The sequence below is a fragment of the Carettochelys insculpta genome, chromosome 9, assembly GCF_033958435.1.
Source record: "Carettochelys insculpta isolate YL-2023 chromosome 9, ASM3395843v1, whole genome shotgun sequence".
Taxonomy (NCBI): Eukaryota; Metazoa; Chordata; order Testudines; family Carettochelyidae; genus Carettochelys; species Carettochelys insculpta.
In genome coordinates, this window is record NC_134145.1 from 43,851,403 (window position 1) to 43,868,820 (window position 17,418).

General features: G+C 46.5%; 1 protein-coding gene across 1 annotated transcript in view; it reads left to right on the top strand.

Annotated features, from left to right (window-relative positions):
- The first annotated feature begins 335 nt into the window (after positions 1–335).
- Positions 336–17,418, top strand: part of EEIG2 (EEIG family member 2) — a 58,739-nt gene continuing 41,656 nt past the window's right edge. The window contains exon 1 of the mRNA XM_075002985.1: positions 336–726. Within this exon, the coding sequence (XP_074859086.1) occupies positions 578–726 (149 nt within the window). The 5' untranslated portion in view covers positions 336–577. The remainder of the gene's footprint in view (positions 727–17,418) is intronic.

A 17,418-nucleotide genomic window follows, 5' to 3' on the forward strand; every position in this document is an offset into this window, starting at 1 on the left:
GCCAAGCGGCTGCGCTGCCTCCGGCCCTGGCCCACACCTGGGCTTCGCAGCGGGCACAGGAAAGGGCGCAGCCGCTCCGCGGGCGGAAGGGTTGTCCGTCTGCTGACGGTTTCTTTGCCAGCACAGCCCGGCGGCGCAGCGGGGCGCGGCCCTGAGCCGGGCTGGGCAGCCGGCGAAGCAGCGGCCTGTGGCCTGGGTTGGGCAGGGCGCTCGGGCGGTTCAGCCGCCGCCCACCTGCCCGCTGTCTCAGCCTTTCTCCCCCGGCTCTGGGCCGGATGCGCGACGCTCTGGGCCGCGGGGGGCGCCTGACGGCCTGGAGGACTCGCCGCGCGGCTCACCAGCAGGGCCGAGGCCCTCCCCTCTCCCCCGCCTCCTCTCGGGCGCGGAGGCGGGTTGCTTTGAAAGGGAGGCGGCTACGGCCGTGTAAGCGGGCGGGCGGGCTGTGGCAGGAGGCGCACTTCGGAGCGGGGCGGGCGGACGGCTCCAGCCGTGCCAGCAGCCATGAGCGTGGCAGGCGGGCGGCGGCCGGCAGGGGCCAGGGGCTGAGGGCCCGCCCGCGGCTCCCCGCCGCCCCCTCATGGCCTTCATGATGATGAAGAAAAAGAAGTTCAAGTTCCGCGTGGAGCTGGAGCTGGACGAGCTCTCCTCCGTGCCCTTCGTCAATGGCATCCTCTTCTGCAAGGTGCGGCTGCTGGACGGCGGCAGCTTCAGCGGGGAGTCCTCCCGGTAGGTGCCCGCTCCGGCCGGCCCCGCGTGTGCAGCCAGTCCCCCGGGGAGACAGGTGCCGCCGCCGAGCGCCCGCCCCCTCCCTTGCCGCCCCTCCTCCGGACACGGCCTCGCGGCGAGCGCGGCATCCCCCCTCGGCCCCGGGGTTGTCGCTCGGCTGCTGTATCTCCCGCGCACTCATGGTGATGACAACGGTACAGTTGCAAAAGTAGCAATTACCCCCCGGCGGAGGCGTCTCCTGCAAGCTGCGGGACCCGGGCACACGCAGGAGCCGGCAGCGGAGACCCTTGGCGCACAGGCGGCTGATGCCTGCAAGGACAGGGTGAGAGACAGGGAGGGGGCACCCCACTTAGCCATTAACATGTTGGCGGGGCGCAGGAGAGCGGTGCACCTGCTGAGTGGTATCACCAGTCACCTATGACCGGGGCTGTGCGCGTCCGGGCCGCAAACGTGGTCCGCGGATAGCTGCAGATTTGCAGGGCTAGTGGTTACTGTGTCTTTTGGCTGGTTTATGATTGTGGGAGGGGGCGGTATAAAGTACCGTGGCAGTGTACGAAACTTGAGCGTGCAGTGGCATTTTTGCCTTGCACAGGGATGAGAGCAGTTCTTTCTCTTTGGAGCTTCGTCATTGTGGAATTGCTCTTAAATTATTCACTGCTTATGATTCGATTATGCGTTTTGAAATGACTGTTAATGGATCCCTGCGGATAAATTAGGTGACTCAGAAGCGAAGTGTCCTTCTGTGAAGCTTTCTTTAAAAAAACGTTTCTTGCAAGTTTGGTTGGTATTTTACAATGGAGTTCAGAGAATGTCCTGTCTTCTCAAATAGACGTGGCATTTAGCATGATGCTACAGGGTGGAAAGACTTGGATAGGCTTCAGAGTACACTTGAGTGATTTGCCCAACACGTTTCCCCAAATGTCTTGTTATTTTCTCGGTCAGAAAGTAATAGTGTGTACACACATACAGATGTATGCTCACTGCCTCTCTAAATGAATCATGCTGTTCTGAACCATGTGCCCTTTGGGAAGGGCAAAGTTATATTGACTTTCAAAGCTCTAGGGAATGTAGACTTACTAAACTCACAACAGGTTTTTTTTCTCCTAGTCTCTTCTGTATCTATCAACCCAAATGTTAATGGAATAAGACTATTGAAGTATGTGCAGAAATATTGTATACAGCCAAGAAAATTAGTGCATAATATAACATGACTGTGTACTGATTATTTCCCAGCAGGCTTTTTTCAAGTAAATTTGGACTAGAGTAGAGGTACCCAAAGTGGGGGGCCTGAACATTCATAATAGGGGCACAGCACAATTGGCTGCTGGGTCTCAAGCTCCTCCATCTCACTAATATATTGAAATATGTTACTGTTTTTATGTATGTGCATTCACATTTCTATGAGCATTGGCCTGCTAAACCCAGGGTTTTGAGTTCAATCCTTGAGGAGGCCATTTAGGTATTGGGGCAAATAGATGTCAGGGATGGTGCTTGGTCCTGCCAAGAGGGCAGGGGACTGGATTAGATGACCTCCCAAGGTCCCTTCCAATTCTAGGAGATATGTATCTCCAATTAAATATAAATAAAATGAATATACTGGTTAATAAAGATTTTACATTCTACATGCTTATGTTCTTACATGTTCTGAAAGGTTTTATTTTATATCAACATAACCGAAATTTCCATCGTTTTGGATTACATTACACAGGTTGTGGGGGCTGCTAATTGCAGGGATGAAAAGTGGGGCCTCATGTAAAAAGTTTGCTCACCCCTGGACTACAGTACTCTATTAATGAAACTGGCAATTTATGTAATATGACTGAAAAGGAAGGACAGTTTACCCATTCTGTGTAAAAGTGAAAATAAGAATATTCAGGCTCCTGCAACCCAGTTAATATGACACACAGTTGTAGTCAGCTGTGTTCACTAATAATTTGATTTTAGGCATCCTATACTGTACTCTTTTGTTGTCTACTTGATACTATACAGCTACTTTTCACTTTTTTATGTATTTGAGAATTACAATACAATATTTCACATAATATGGCATTTTTCTATGAATGCTTATTTTATGTATTAGTCTAAGCCAGGCACTTAACAGAAATAATTCCATTTGTCAAACTTCAGAATAAAGACGCCTGGACTCCTTTTTGCTTCGTAGGTCAGCAACAGAACCGTATGGTCAGTTTTGACTGCAGAATATTTGCAGCTAATGGTAGGAGACAGAATGTAACTTGATTTTTCTCTTTCCAGATACCAGGTGGAAGTTGTAGCATTGGCCGTTATAAACTTTTCTATTTTGGCTTGTCAACGTGGTCAGTAAATCCTTGAAGGGCAAATAAATATCCCAACCCTAGTATATTATTTGCCCACTTCATGGATTACAGTTTTACTTTAATGCAGGGGTGGGCAGTAATTTTTGCTGGGTGGACTCCACAAATTTTGGAAAACTGTCAGGGGCCACACATTTCTTATCAATGAAATTATGTCACTTCTGTTGTGGGGGGCAGGCAAGATACAACCTGTGGACTGAATCTGGCCCACCTACTAATTATATCCTGCTGCTGAGGTAGTGTGTGCATGCAAGACTGGGAGCTGTGGGCTTTTTAAATAGCTTAAATAGGTTTTTAAATAGCCGCAGGAATCCCAGGCGGTTCAGTAGTCGCAGGGCCCGTGAGCCCTCTAGTACTGATTTAAATGGCTTTGGGCTCACCTGGGGTTCCTGTGACTATTTAAAAAGCCCATTGGGCAGCCAGACAGTCCTCTTGGGCATTTCCATCTATCTTGCCACCCAGGCAAGCTTGTCGGTGGTCATTTTACATCAGAAACCAGAATGTTCAGATTCCTCCCAGTCCCATAGGACAGGTTACTTACCCCAGGTCAGTGGTACTCAGGTTTCAAACCAAACAGAGTACTTAAGTTGTAGCCAATCCTGTAATAAATTAACTGAAGATTTATTAACTAAGAATTGTGATAATTATGATAATTGTGATAATTACCCTATGAGGTTAAAACAGAAAATGTATAAACAAACATAAGATAAAGTTTTAGATTTAAAAGTGTTCTATAAGCTTCTGTAATAAGCTGCTCTCAGCAGTGCTAACAGTCACTGCGGGCCCTGGGACAAGATGGGGGAGGGTGGCTCTGTGCCCCAGAAGGGGCACAGCCAAAGACAGTCAGCCCTCAGCGCCACCTGGATCACAGTGCTGCCCACCCTTCTTAGTCCCTGATAGCAATGTGCTGCCAGCGCAATGCTGCCACACTATTGCAGAGGGGCCCAGAGCTCTGGCCACTGCCAAAGTAGTGGTGGTGTCTGGAGTTCTGGGTCTCTTTGCAATGACTGGCCCTGGGGCAACTGCCCCTATCTGTTTCCTGTCCCAGTCAGTGGGCCTGGCAGTTCTATATCCCTGTTAGAGCTGACCCATGCCAAGCAGCCTGGGGATTGCTTGCTTATGCTCAGGAATCTTTGTTCCTCAGAGTCCAGATAGCATAAAAGATGTAAATTCCTTCTGTTCAGGGATTTTTAGCTCCTCTTCCATAAAATTCAAGCTGATGGGAGGACCATTTCTGCACGTAATTTCTTCCAGGGTGAAGCAATTGACAATGTCTTTATTCTACAGTGTTCTCCTGGAATTCAGTAATCCTTCCTGATAATTAGGAGATACGACCCCCATTGTTATCCAATATTTTGCATTCAATAAAGTGCGTTCTGTTTAAAATTTACCCCACCACCATCCATTTGAGTTCCATAGCTTCAGAATAAACATTTCAGAATTGTGCAGCACACACACAAGTATTGCCTTATAGTACAGATAAATATTGTAAATAGGATTAATATATGCAGTCCCCATTAGCATTTCATAAAATCTAAACACCTTCTTATTGCACTGTTTTAATTGTATTAACCCCACCACAAAGTAAATCATGTTAGTTTCCAGCCATGCATTTATCAGTATTCTGTGAAGACTGGTGCCTTGACATGGTCTGTTAGCCATCAGCACTGACTGCTGCTCTAGTCAGGGGATGCTCAAGCACCTGCTTTGTATCAGGCCTTGCCCCCATTCCACCCATTCCCTCCTAACACCTACCCTGCCTCTACCCATGCTTCCTCTAGCCCCACTCCTTCCCTCAAACCTCTGTCCTGCCTTTTTGCCCCTTCCTCCCAAGCGCATCCTCCCCTTTCCCTTAGTGAGGCTACATCTGCACAGCACAGTTATTTCAAAATAACAGCCCATATGTTGAAAAACTTTGCTAGTGCCTACACAACGCTTATTTTGAAATAGCTAAACCTCATTCCATGAGGAATAGACCTATTTCAAAATAGGAGTTGTGTAGCCAGGGAGTAGAGTCTATTTCAAAATAAGCCATAGTGCATCCAATGGCTCTATCTCAGAATAGGTTCTACTGTGTGTATTACTATTCTGTCTGGCTGTATCTATGCTGGCACAAATCTTCGAAACAGCCATGCTAATGGCCATTTCCAAGATTACTAATGAGGTGCTGAATATTCAGCATTAGCACACTTCCGGCTGCAGCGCTTCGAAAGCGCTGCTTTCGAATGCACGTGGCACGGCTACACGGGGGTCCTTTTCGAAATGACCCCGCACATTTCAAAATCCCCTTATTCCCTTCAGCTGAAGGGAATAGGGGGATTTTGAAATGTGCAGGGTCATTTCGAAAAGGACCCCCGTGTAGCCGCGTCAAGCCGTGGGTGTTCAAAAGCAGTGCTTTCAAAGCGCCGTGGCCGGAAGCGTGCTAATGCTAATGAGGTGCTGAATAATCAGTTCAGTGCCTCATTAATAATCTTCAACATGGCCATTAACATGGCTACTTCAAAGATTTGTGCCAGTGAAGACACCACCTCTCTGTTGTGCTTTATTTCGAAATAGCTGAGGGCTATTTCAAAATACATTTTGTCTGTAGCAGCGTTATTTTGAAATATATTATTCCAGAAAATCTCTTCTGGAATATCTTATTTCAAAATAAGGCTGCTGTGTTTACTTACCCTGAGTCTCAGAGTCTGTGTCACTGAGTGCTGTCGCTATGCTGACCTATGCCTGTCCTTTGCAGCAAGGGTGATCCTACAATGACCAAAAAGCCCCTTGTACCACTAAATGCTGTTTCTCCATTGTGGAGTTTTGCCAGCATAATTACACCACTTTAGCTGTGGTGCTATGCCTTACTACAGAGACTCTAGCCTTAGTCAGTTTCATATGTGAGTTAAGTGTTTGCAGAGTTCAGGGTCTTAGGTCTTGATCCTGCAATGTAATATGTTTGGGCAGCTCTTACGGAAGTTAGTGGGGCTCCATGGGGAAAGCAGGGATCCGCCAGTATGCACTGAATTACAAGACTGGGAACTGAGAGAGGATGAGCCTCCCTATGGCATTTTTACCTCATCTTTGGAGTGTGCTCACTCATAACAATTTTGAAACCATTGTATTATGTGCTCATATTATAGGAAACCAGAGTGTGAGTCTCTACAGTTTTGGCTGGCAGATTTGGATGGATCACAAAAACATTGCTGCACTTGTAAAAGGAAGGTATAGAATTCATCTGCAGTAGTCCTTTTTATGCCAATTTAGGGAATGTCAATGCTGTTGGCTCCGGAATGAATTGATTGATTCCTACAGAGGTGAACGCAACACATCTTTTGAATAAGAACATAAGAATTGCCATATGGTATCCTGATTCCAACAGTGACAAGTACTAATAAAATGAAGAGGTTGGGTGTTCTGTGGAATTTACAAACCAGCTTAGCCTTTATTTTTAAAATGAGCATTGTCTTTCTATTTGCATTTATTATTTAATGTGATGTAAAATGCTAACTGCCCTCATACTTTTTCAGAACTTGGTAATCATGCTGAAAATGGTGAAATTTTTATGGCATCTTAAAATGTTCAGGGAAGCCTGCCTAACGTTTCAGGGAATGGTATGCAAAATCTTCCCAATATTTTTAATGTGTCATGAATTAAACACATTGCTGGCTATGCAGCTTTTCTAGGTGTTTACCCAGGCCGTTTCTACACTGGCTCCCTCCTTTTTGAAGGGGCATGTTAATGAGGGATTTTGGCAGATGCTAATGAGGTGCTGCTATTAATTGTGCAGCGCCTCATTAGCATAATGGCAGCCGCACACAATTCGAAAGTGACACTTTCAAATCACATGCCGTCCATGTAGATGGGGGCCTTTCGAAAGGACCACCTGATTTTGAAAGCTCCTTCCTCCCATTTGGTTTTGGGAAGAAGGGGCTTTCAAAGTCAGGAAGCTCCTTTCAAAAGGCCCCCGTCTACACAGACAGCATGCAATTCGAAAGCAGCACTTTCGAATTGCATGCAGCTGTCATTATGCTAATGAGGCACTGCATATTCATACTGATCATACTGGCACTGGTGGGGTCTGGTGGGTTCCCATTAGAATCTTCAGCGATGGTTTCTTCTCTTGCAGTGTGGGGCTTGGCATCACAGTAGTATAAGGGGTCTACCATCAATCAAACTTTAGCCTCGCCCCCTTTCCCCTTTAGCCACGCTCCCTTTCACCAGAAGTCCCGCCCCGGGCATTTTAGCTCTGCCCACCTGTCATCGGAAGTCCTGCCCTGGTGCATCACTTCTGGGGGTGTGGCCTGCCAGCCATCAAACTTTAGCCATGCCCCCTTTCCCCTTTAGCCCCACCCCTTTCACCGGAAGTCCCGCCCTCATCATTTTAGCTCCGCCCGCCCATCACCGGAAGTCCTGCCCCCTTAACCCTTTCGCCCCTCCCTCCTGTCACCGGAAGTTCTGCCCCAACCCCTTTAGGCCCGCTCCCTGTCACTGGGAGACGTACCCTTGGGGGTTGTATTACATCCAGGTCAAGTGGGACACATGACTGGAAGTAAAGGGTGTCATGTGACCCCTCGAAGGACTTGCCTCACCACCCTCTACCAATCAGAGCATAGCGCTACCCCAGAAAGAGGCCATCTTGTTCCAAGAGCACGTGTTTCAGAAATCGTGCAAACGCTGAGCCGGAAGATGGACTCCTTCACCACCCCTGCCAGAAGTTTGGACTTTATGTGCTGACGGATCTCCGCCACATGTGGGGAAAGTGCTACGTCAGCGACAGCTCTGAGGGGGAGGCAGTAGCCAAGGGGAGCCCTTTGGCCCAACACTTGCGGATGGATACACCGGAACCTGACCCCCAAACCCAACCACTCTTGAGGCAGCCCAACAAGGTAGACAGCCTCTCTTTGTCCACCCCTATGGAGGAAGGCAGCTGCACCTTGCAGGAGTCGGACAAGGAGAACGGAAAAGAAGCCAAAGAGGTAAAATGAATGAATGAGCAAGGTTGGGGGGTGGCATAATGGGATTTTGTAAAAACCTAAAAAAAAAAAAAAAAAAAAAGACCACAGGATCTTACATTATTTTCTTTCTGGCAACCTCTCCACAGCTTGATGACGCCTTCCTAGAGGCGTTTCAGAGACTGCACATCGGTAGTCCTGTGGGAGTAAATCTATCTTGCATCAGCTGTTTTTGCTCATGCCTGAAACACAGACCTTGTGAACAAAAGGATAAAATGGAATTATCAATCAGCTCGGACTCCTTACTACAGGGTGGTGTCATGGTGCCCATTTTGCAGATGGCTGTAAAAAGGCTGTGTTAAACCAGGTGATTAATAAAACTTGATGAAATGTGTTACTGTGTACATGTCGCTTTATACTTGTAACATCTTTTGCTAACGCATGTAACAGTCATGTCTACGCCTGTGGCTCTGTTAAAGAAAATATATTACGCTCCTGAGGAAGTTGGGAGCTTTGGTGGAGTGAACCCTTTGTTTCAAGCAGACAAAAAGCATAGTAAAACTTTGAGTAGAAAACAAGTAACATCTTGGCTTTCAGACCAGGATGCTTACGCTTTACACAAGCCCACTGAAATACATTTTAAAAGAAATGTAACCCTTCTATTAATGCCAGATGCCTGCCAGAAAGGCCGGGTTCAACTCCTGTGGGGTTTTCCTGTTAAGGATACAACCAACTGGCTCGAGCCCCCACCCGGTGGCCTGGGACAATTTCACCCCCCGTGCTGGGTGCCTGTAAGGCAGTTCTCCCCTCCTCGCAAGCACAGAGTCTGAGATAGAAATGGCTTGTTTAATGACCATAACCTACCCCAAGGTTACAGTGACAGATGCAGTATATCTAAGCAAAGGAGAGACAACCCCTTTACCAAGATACCATCCCCATATGCAGTAGAACCAAGTCTCTTGCTGGGGCTCTTGGCCCTTTACCCCACACACAGTTACAGGGTGTACCTTCTGCGGTTCAGTCCCAAACCCAAAGCCCACAGATACATCACCAGGGCAGTACTAGCTGTCCACTTGTCTGCAGCCTCCCCTTGCTGTCACTGGCCACCCGCCAGTCGCTGTCGTCTGCTGCTCCTCCTACCAGCCGCCCACCAATCGCAATCGTCCGCCGCTCCTCCTACCGGCCGCCCGCCAGTCTGCCGCTGCTCCTACCAGCTGCCCGCCGCTCCTCCTACCAGCCACCCACCGGCACTCCTACCGGCTGCCCACCGGTCACCGTCATCCGCCACCACTCCCAACCCCACTTCTTGGGATCGTGCTGAGGCAGAACTCTGTGATTGCAGCGCTGCGTGTCCCCAGCTGGCACTCTGTGATTTCAGCTCTTGATAGCTCTAGTGTGGGGTTTCACAAACACCCTAGTATCCAGCTCTATCTTTCAACAGGTGGGGAGGGCTAGTCAAGCCAGTCTTATAGCTACATGGCCAAGGCACTCAGCAAGCTGGCTCAACTAGCCCCCCTCCCTTCATCCTTTACAATGCTTTAAACCAGGGAGCCCTGTGTAATCAATGTCTTATGCAGCTATGGCAACTGCCCTGTCCCCCACAACAACCCAGAGCATTGGTGAGATCTCACAACTCCTGCACTAAGTGTCAGTTTAAATTGTGTTTTTACAGCTACATTATTTACAGTAGACCAAATCTCATGGCTTACTTGCTACCCCTTAGGCTTTGCCTGAAAAGGTATCACACATGCACACCTTTGCATTCTCATGCAAATGATCTCTGGGAGACACATTCCTCCCAGCCTTCAGCAGTATTACGTTCTTTCTGCCACATTCCCTACAGAAACAAGACCATTGTCTTAGATGTGGATGCACAATGGCAGGTCAATTTGGTGAATATGCAGTGGTTCTCCAGACACAACAGTGGTTCTAAGTACATTTTAACAGTGATAGACATTCTCTCCAAACATGCCTGGGCTTTAGGCCTGAAGGACAAGACCAGTGGGGGAGTGGCCAAGGCCTTTAAAGCTATTTTCAGCGAGGGGCGAGTGCCTCAGAAATTTCAAACTGACTGTGGAAAAGAATTTGTAAACAAACCTTTAAGTGGATTGTTAAAGCAGCGTGGCATCCACCATTTTGTTACTAATAATGAAGTCAAAGCGGGAGTTGTGGAGCACTTTAACAGAACTTTAAAATCTAGGATGTGGAGATATTTTACAGCCCATAATACCTTTCACTACATTGACGCGTTACCTGGTTTATAAAAAGTTACAATTACAACCGGAGCTTTCACAGAACTATATGTACCAGACCCGCTGATGTTAATCCCTCAAACTCTCTGAAGGTGTGGAAAACAGTTTTTGGAGACAGTTTTAAAATAAATCTGGTTGATACCCCTTTTAGAAAAGGTGACCATGTGAGACTCTCTAAAACCAAAGGTGCTTTTAAAAAAAGTTATGAGCAAACATTTACCAATAAGATATTCATAGTAGATGAAGCCTTAACCAGGGGACAGAGACCTGTATACCGGTTAAAAGATTACAAAGACGAGAAAGTGACGGAATCGTTTTACCCTGAAGAATTACAAAAGGTGAACACCAAACAAGACAGGATTTACAGGATTGAAAAAGTTCTGGCAGAGAAAGGGAAAGGGAAAAAAAGCAAGTACAGGTGAAGTGGTTGGGGTGGCCTGACAAGTTTAACAGCTGGGTAGAAGCTTCCCAACTCCGTAAAATTTAGGCGTGAATGAAAAGGGGAGGAGAAATGAGTGATTGTGGCTTTTACATCACTTTGCCCAGCAACGCCAGCGCTGGGGTTTTTCCCCAAAACACCAGCTCCAACTTTACAGTACAGCTAATAAAGCCCTTGGATCTTCCAGGTGCCTGGGAGGTGGGGTTAGTGGAAATACAATACCTGCACAGCTGGAACAACATTACCGAGGACACCCTTTTCCAAATTATCCTTGGAGATAAAACACAGAATTATATCCTACGACGAGGTTGTTATTCATCCATACCTGAATTAAGCCACGTCTACATATGCATGCTACTTCGAAGTAGCGGCGCCAACTTTGAAATAGCGCCTGTCACGGCTACACGTGTTGGGCGCTATTTCAAAGTTAACTTCGACGTTAGGCGGCAAGACGTCGAAGTCGCTAACCCCATGAGGGGATGGGAATAGCGCCCTACTTCGAAGTTCAACGTTGAAGTAGGGAACGTGTAGACGATCCGCATCCCACAACATTGAAATAGCGGGGTCCTCCATGGCGGCCATCAGCTGAGGGGTTGAGAGACGCTCTCTCTCCAGCCCCTGCGGGGCTCTATGGTCACAATGTGCTGCAGCCCTTAGCCCAGGGCTTCTGGCTGCTGCTGCTGCAGCTGGGGATCCATGCTGCATGCACAGGGTCTGCAACTAGTTGTTGGCTCTGTGGATCTTGTGCTGTTTAGTGCAAGTATGTCTGGGAGGGGCCCTTTAAGGGAGCGGCTTGCTGTTGAGTTCGCCCTGTGACCCTGTCTGCAGCTGTTCCTGGCACCCTTATTTCGATGTGTGCGACTTTGGCGTGTAGACGTTCCCTCGCAGCGCCTATTTTGATGTGGTGCTGCCCAACGTCGACATTGAATGTCGACGTTGCCAGCCCTGGAGGACGTGTAGACGCTATTCATCTATTTCGATGTAGCGTGCACGTGTAGACGTAGCCTTTGTGGATCAAATGGGCAGTACTGTGGCTCGCCAACCTGGACTGCCTGAAGTTATCATGCTGTACGACCCTGTGAGTAGAAAAGTTAGACTTAAATCCACCGATGTTACTTACACGTTTTCCACAGGCGGGGAGCTAGCTACGATTCTGGGTTTGGCCCCCTGGCAAAGTGTCCAAAGGAGCCCCTTCTCAGCAGACATCAGTGGGGGTTTCAACTCCTTGTATCTATATATGTATATTGTAGCACACCAGTTTGTGGGGGACTTTTCTGTTCCCCTATTACGATGTGTCCCTGTCAGAGGAAGTAGCAATGAGTTTGTTACCATCACCTATGATAAACCTCATTACGTCCCCATCAGTAAATATCACATTAACACCATCACCATTGAAATAAAGACAGACCAGAACAGACACATCTCATTTCACTTTGGCAAGGTGATTGTGAAGTTGCACCCGCGTCCCCGGAGAGAGCGAAGTTTCTAAAAACAAAAACAAAAAAAAAACCCCACCGTTATGGCGATCCTAAAAAATTACAGCGATCCCAACGTCTACAGCAATTATTACAAAGCCCAGGCTGGATATGCCCTTCCCGGATATCATGGGGCCCCAGTGATGTAGGGGGTTGGTGTGGGCAGCATATTCCGCAGCCTCTTTCAAAAGGCTATACCGCTTTTGCAGAAGGGGCTAGAGATTATTAAACCGCACGTAAAAACAGCTGCTCAAAACGTAGCTAGGGATGTAGTAGACCACATTTCCCGTGATGTTCTAGAGAAGGTGGGGATTCCACCTGCACAGGAGGGGTCAGGGCTAGCGTATATTCAAAGGAGGAAGAGAAATGCATCACGCCCACGATGCACAGGGCCCCCGAAACCCTTTAAAAGAAGGGTTTTGGCACGCAGGCCCTGCCAGAAGTGAAAGTCCAAGAGGAAGTCGAGGCGAAAGGGGCGACACTCTCTACTTGGTAAAAGAGATATATTCTGATCAACATGGCTTTCGTTCACTGTGGGTCTGAAGATTGTACCAAATCTGAACTAGACTTGTTCCAAATAGCCCCTATGCAGACCAGCATCAAGAAGAGCATTTACATCAAGGTGCTGCCTCTGTTGGCTGTTACAGAGGGTGCCCCTATTGACTTTTTTATAGCAGGGAATGGCATAGATTATATGGATTTAAATAACACACTGCTGTACCTTTGTTGCAAGATTGTAAAAGGGGACGGAGCTGATCTCCCGAGGGATGCTAAGGTAGGCCTCGTGAATTATCCAGTGGCATCTATTTTCAGTCAGTTGGACGTCACTTTGGGAGACCGCCTGATAAGCCAAAGCAACAACTATTACCCTTTCCGGGCCTTTGTAGGGTCAGTGCTCAATTACAATGAGGACACCCTTGCCACCCAATTTCCGCTGGCTTGTTTTACAAAGACACACCCAGACAGCACGAGAAAACAGAGCTGGATGGTGGGAATCAGAGGTTTGTGAGGCGTGTGAGGCTGGCGGCTCTGAGCAGGATGATAGAGCTCTTGGGTCATCTGCACAGCGACCTGTTTTTTCAAGAAAAACTATTGTTGAACAGAGTAGATGTGAAAATTAAACTGATTTGCAGTAAAGATGCCTTCTACTTAATGGGTGATGCGGCTGAGGGTTTTAAACTGCACATTGTATCAGCGTCTCTCTTTGTGAAGAAAGTGCGGGTGGCCCCTGGAGTCCGTCTGGGACATGCAGAGGCCCTGCTTACCGCTAATGCTAAATACGCTGTAGACCGTGTGGGAATGAAAGTGTTTAGCATCCCTGCAGGCAGCCGGGTCAGTAACCAAGAGAACTTGTTCTTGGGGCAGTTACCCAAAATGCTTGTCCTAGGGTTTGTGGATAATGACGCCATTAGCGGAAGTTACACTAAAAACCCTTTTCATTTTAAATGTTATGATATTAATTTTGTGGCCCTCTATGTGGATGGCAAACAGATACCAACCAAAACTCTGCAGCCAGACTTTGAGGCTGGATGCTGTGTGAGAGAATACATGAATCTGGTACAGACAGCAGGCAAACACATGAAAGATCGTTCTCTGTTACTTGACCGTGAGGAGTTTGCGCTGGGTTACACCTTGTTTGCCTTTGATGTCTCTCCTGACCAGGAATGTGCCAACCACTATTTGCTGATTAAAACAGGGAACCTCAGAGCAGACATATGTTTTGGGAAGGCTTTGACAGCCGCCGTCAATATGATCATGTATGGGGTTTTTGCTTCAATAGTGGAAAGGGAGACAGCCGAGCTGTCTTTTCTATTCAAATTTGGCACATTAACACGTGGTTTGAACCAGGATGGAAATTTTCTGAGTCACTATAGGAGCTCGGTTGCATACGTGGCTTAATCTAATTCTTGACCTTCCCCCCCACTCTCTGATTTGCTCACCTTGATCATTTTTTTCTGATTTGTCCTCCTTGATTACTGCTTTTGGTTCTCTGTGCCTTAAATATTGAGTCTGTTTTGGTATGGCTATGGTCCAAAGAAGTGGGTCTGTCCCACGAAAACTCACCTGGTAAATTATTTTGTTAGTTTTTAAAGTGCTACTTGACTGCTTTTTTGTTTTGATAGTATATAGACTCGCACGGCTCCCTCTCTGTTACTATTCTGTAATTAATTGTCTTTAGGGGTGTCTGCTCCATTCTTTAGAGTCTTCGGTTTGCCAATCCAACCACTCCTTATACTGATGGTTCTTTCCTGACATCCTGCTGAATCTATCTTCACTCATGCTTTGCCCCTCCTTGGCCGTCTGGCTTCAAGGATACTCTTCACACCTTTATCTCAACACAGGCATTCCACTTTCACACACAATCAGTGTTACAAGGACTTCCAAAGTACCTAGTATTTCAAGCATCTAGGCTTTGGCCTCCAGCATTCTTCTAATCTCATTAACATGGGCACAATATTAGAAACTCTTAACTTTTTACTTACTAAGCTAACTAAACCAGAGGCATATATGAAATGTTACAGGAGTACAATTAATAAGATTAACAAAAGTAATTAATAACAGTAACAAATTGCTAAATCTGTTAGTCTGTAACAATCTAGTGTTGTAATATCAAATCTAGAATATGGATATAAAGAGAATAAGGGTTTAGAATATGGATGTAAAGAGAATAAGGGTTTCTGCTCCAACATCCTAACTGTACAGTATGTACATTAGTGAAGACTAAGGACTTGTCTATGCTACCTTTTAAGTTGATATAGCTCACCCCACAAGTATGTAAATTACATGGACTTAATGTGGTATCTACAATGTGTTATGTCTGCACAAGACTTTCTCCTACAGATACAGCTTCTGACTCTTGTTGTGGTAGGAGCTTTCTCCTGTCCACAAAGTGCACCTTCACCAGATGCACTACTCTCAAGGCTGTTCCCCACTCTGGTACTCCGAATGCAGAAGGTGGGGAGGCCTGCAACAGACTTTAAAAATGCCTTGTCTTTATAGGCTTCTGCTTAAAAGCTTCCAAAAGTCAGACATTCCCTGACCTTGGGAAGTGGCTGCCACTACCCAAGTGAGAAAACCCTTCTTTAGAACACAGGAGGACACACTTGGGAGATCAACCTGTGGGGTAACCCTGCCTTAGGAGAGAGCTTGAAAACAAAGGGAAAAAAAAACACTGCAATCTTTGATAGCTGACCTTTCAGTCTTAGGCATGCATACACATAGAAACTTCTCTAGGCAACAGGAATCAAATCATTGCCTTAAAAGAGGTGATTTATTAATAAAACAAAAAGATACTAGGTGTTACAGAGCAACCAGGGGAAAAAAGAGTAGATTAAAACACAGAGAATTATTTCCCTGGGATTCAGTTTATAAGTCACAGTATACATTAGCCAACTTGAGACATCCCTCACCAAACCCAAAATAAAAAAATAACATGATTGCATCTGACTAAACATTTCCTTTCTACTTACATATCTGTATTTCTTATTGCTTTTGAAGCCTGGATATAACTGAAAATGCCAAGTCTGGTTTCAGACTTAGTCCATTTCTGTGTCTCTCCTGTGGCCACAAAAAGGACTTTCTCAGCAGGTGACTGCTTCAGTTCAAAAATCCCACCTCTCTTCTCATTGGCTCACCTGGCTGCTTGACAGCACAGAACCCACTATCTCTGGGTTTAACCCTCTACAGACATTCATTCATAACTACTTTGAGGTACCTGTGCCAATGTAGCACAGTAGTGAAGACAAGCCCTTGCTACCAGCATCTGACAAATCTAAGCTCAGGTTGCTTTTCTAGCTGAAGTTCCTGGAGGTTCTAGGGCCAGAAAAAGAAGTGGCTTGTTTATTGATACACCCAGTATTTTGGTTTATAAATGCATGAAAAATATAATCATTATATAGGCACAGGATGATTTTGTTCTCTTTTCATTTGCTGCTCAGTTTGAAATTTTACTTTTTATATATGTGTAAGCCTTATTAATATATCTTCATAGGTGGATGTTTAAATCTCAAAATTAACTTTTCCTGTGGCGTCATATTGACATCCAGATGGTGTATCAGCAAGTAGCCACCTTTAAATCCTCCACATAACCAGTTTAGCTAGCAGATGGTTATATTCTCTATGGACCAATGCTGGAGCTGGGTGAGAGATGTTACACCAGCTGGTTTCTCTGTTGTTTGTTGACAACAATGGAATGGTGAGACTGGAGAATCTTGGGTTTGCTCCTCTCCAGAGTCTGGAACAGTTCTCCTGTAGGCATAGACTCTTTTGCTAGTTCTAAACCTTGACCCTTTCTGTATCCTCCACTGCAATTTTTTCCAGTCCCATTCTACCATGGAGAAAGAAATAAGGCAGACATCTCTAGAAACATTCAGGAAAGGATTGCAAAGTATCTCTCTGAAACTTTCATGAAACTCTCTCAGGGATACAAGCACATAAACAAACTGCCCTGGACGCTGCCTCCCCCACTTCTCTCCCCATAGCTCTAAAGATACCACTTTAATCTCTGTTTTTATACTGTCATCTCTTCTTACAGAAGTAAAACAATGAAAAATTGATGTCCATGTCATGACACTTAAAGATGGGCCAGCTGCCATCTTTCAATTTAAACAGTGCACAGGAAAATGCATGCATAGGCTTACTTAAGGTCCCCTCTCCTTCATAGGCTTGTACATGGTTGGCTAGAAGGACTGGCAGATGTTGGTGGAGTCACAAACAGGTCCTTGCTTGTAGCATAGCTGGAACCCCCACACCATATCTTTGTCCTTCTTTTGGTTGAGGAGAGGGATCTCTGTCTTGGGCTCCTTGGAGGCCTCCATGGTGATTTGCAAGTAGAGTCTGCCAAGTATGGCATACAACTTGTTAAGGTGACAGGTCTGCAACTGCACCAGATTGATTGGTTGTTGACTTCCATGGCCTTGAGGTACATCTGCCACATTTCCTTCTCATTCACTGCTGATTCCTGCCATGCCCTTTTGCCTGCATTCCTCACATAGTCTGTTTTATAGATATCCATGTTTCCACAGCTGGCCCATGGCTTTGTTTGCATGGTCTCTTCTCACAGAGAGCCAATATTTCCTGTTTTCTCCAGGCAGGAGCCTACCCAATGCATGAAGTCTGCATGCTGTGTTGGGCAGTTATACAAACATGCGAGCTGTCAAAATGGGCAATCAGGAAAAGCCATTTCAGAAACAGCAGGAAGTTGGCCCAGGGCAGTGGAACTTACACTTGTGACCAGAGCAGTAGGAACTACTAGGG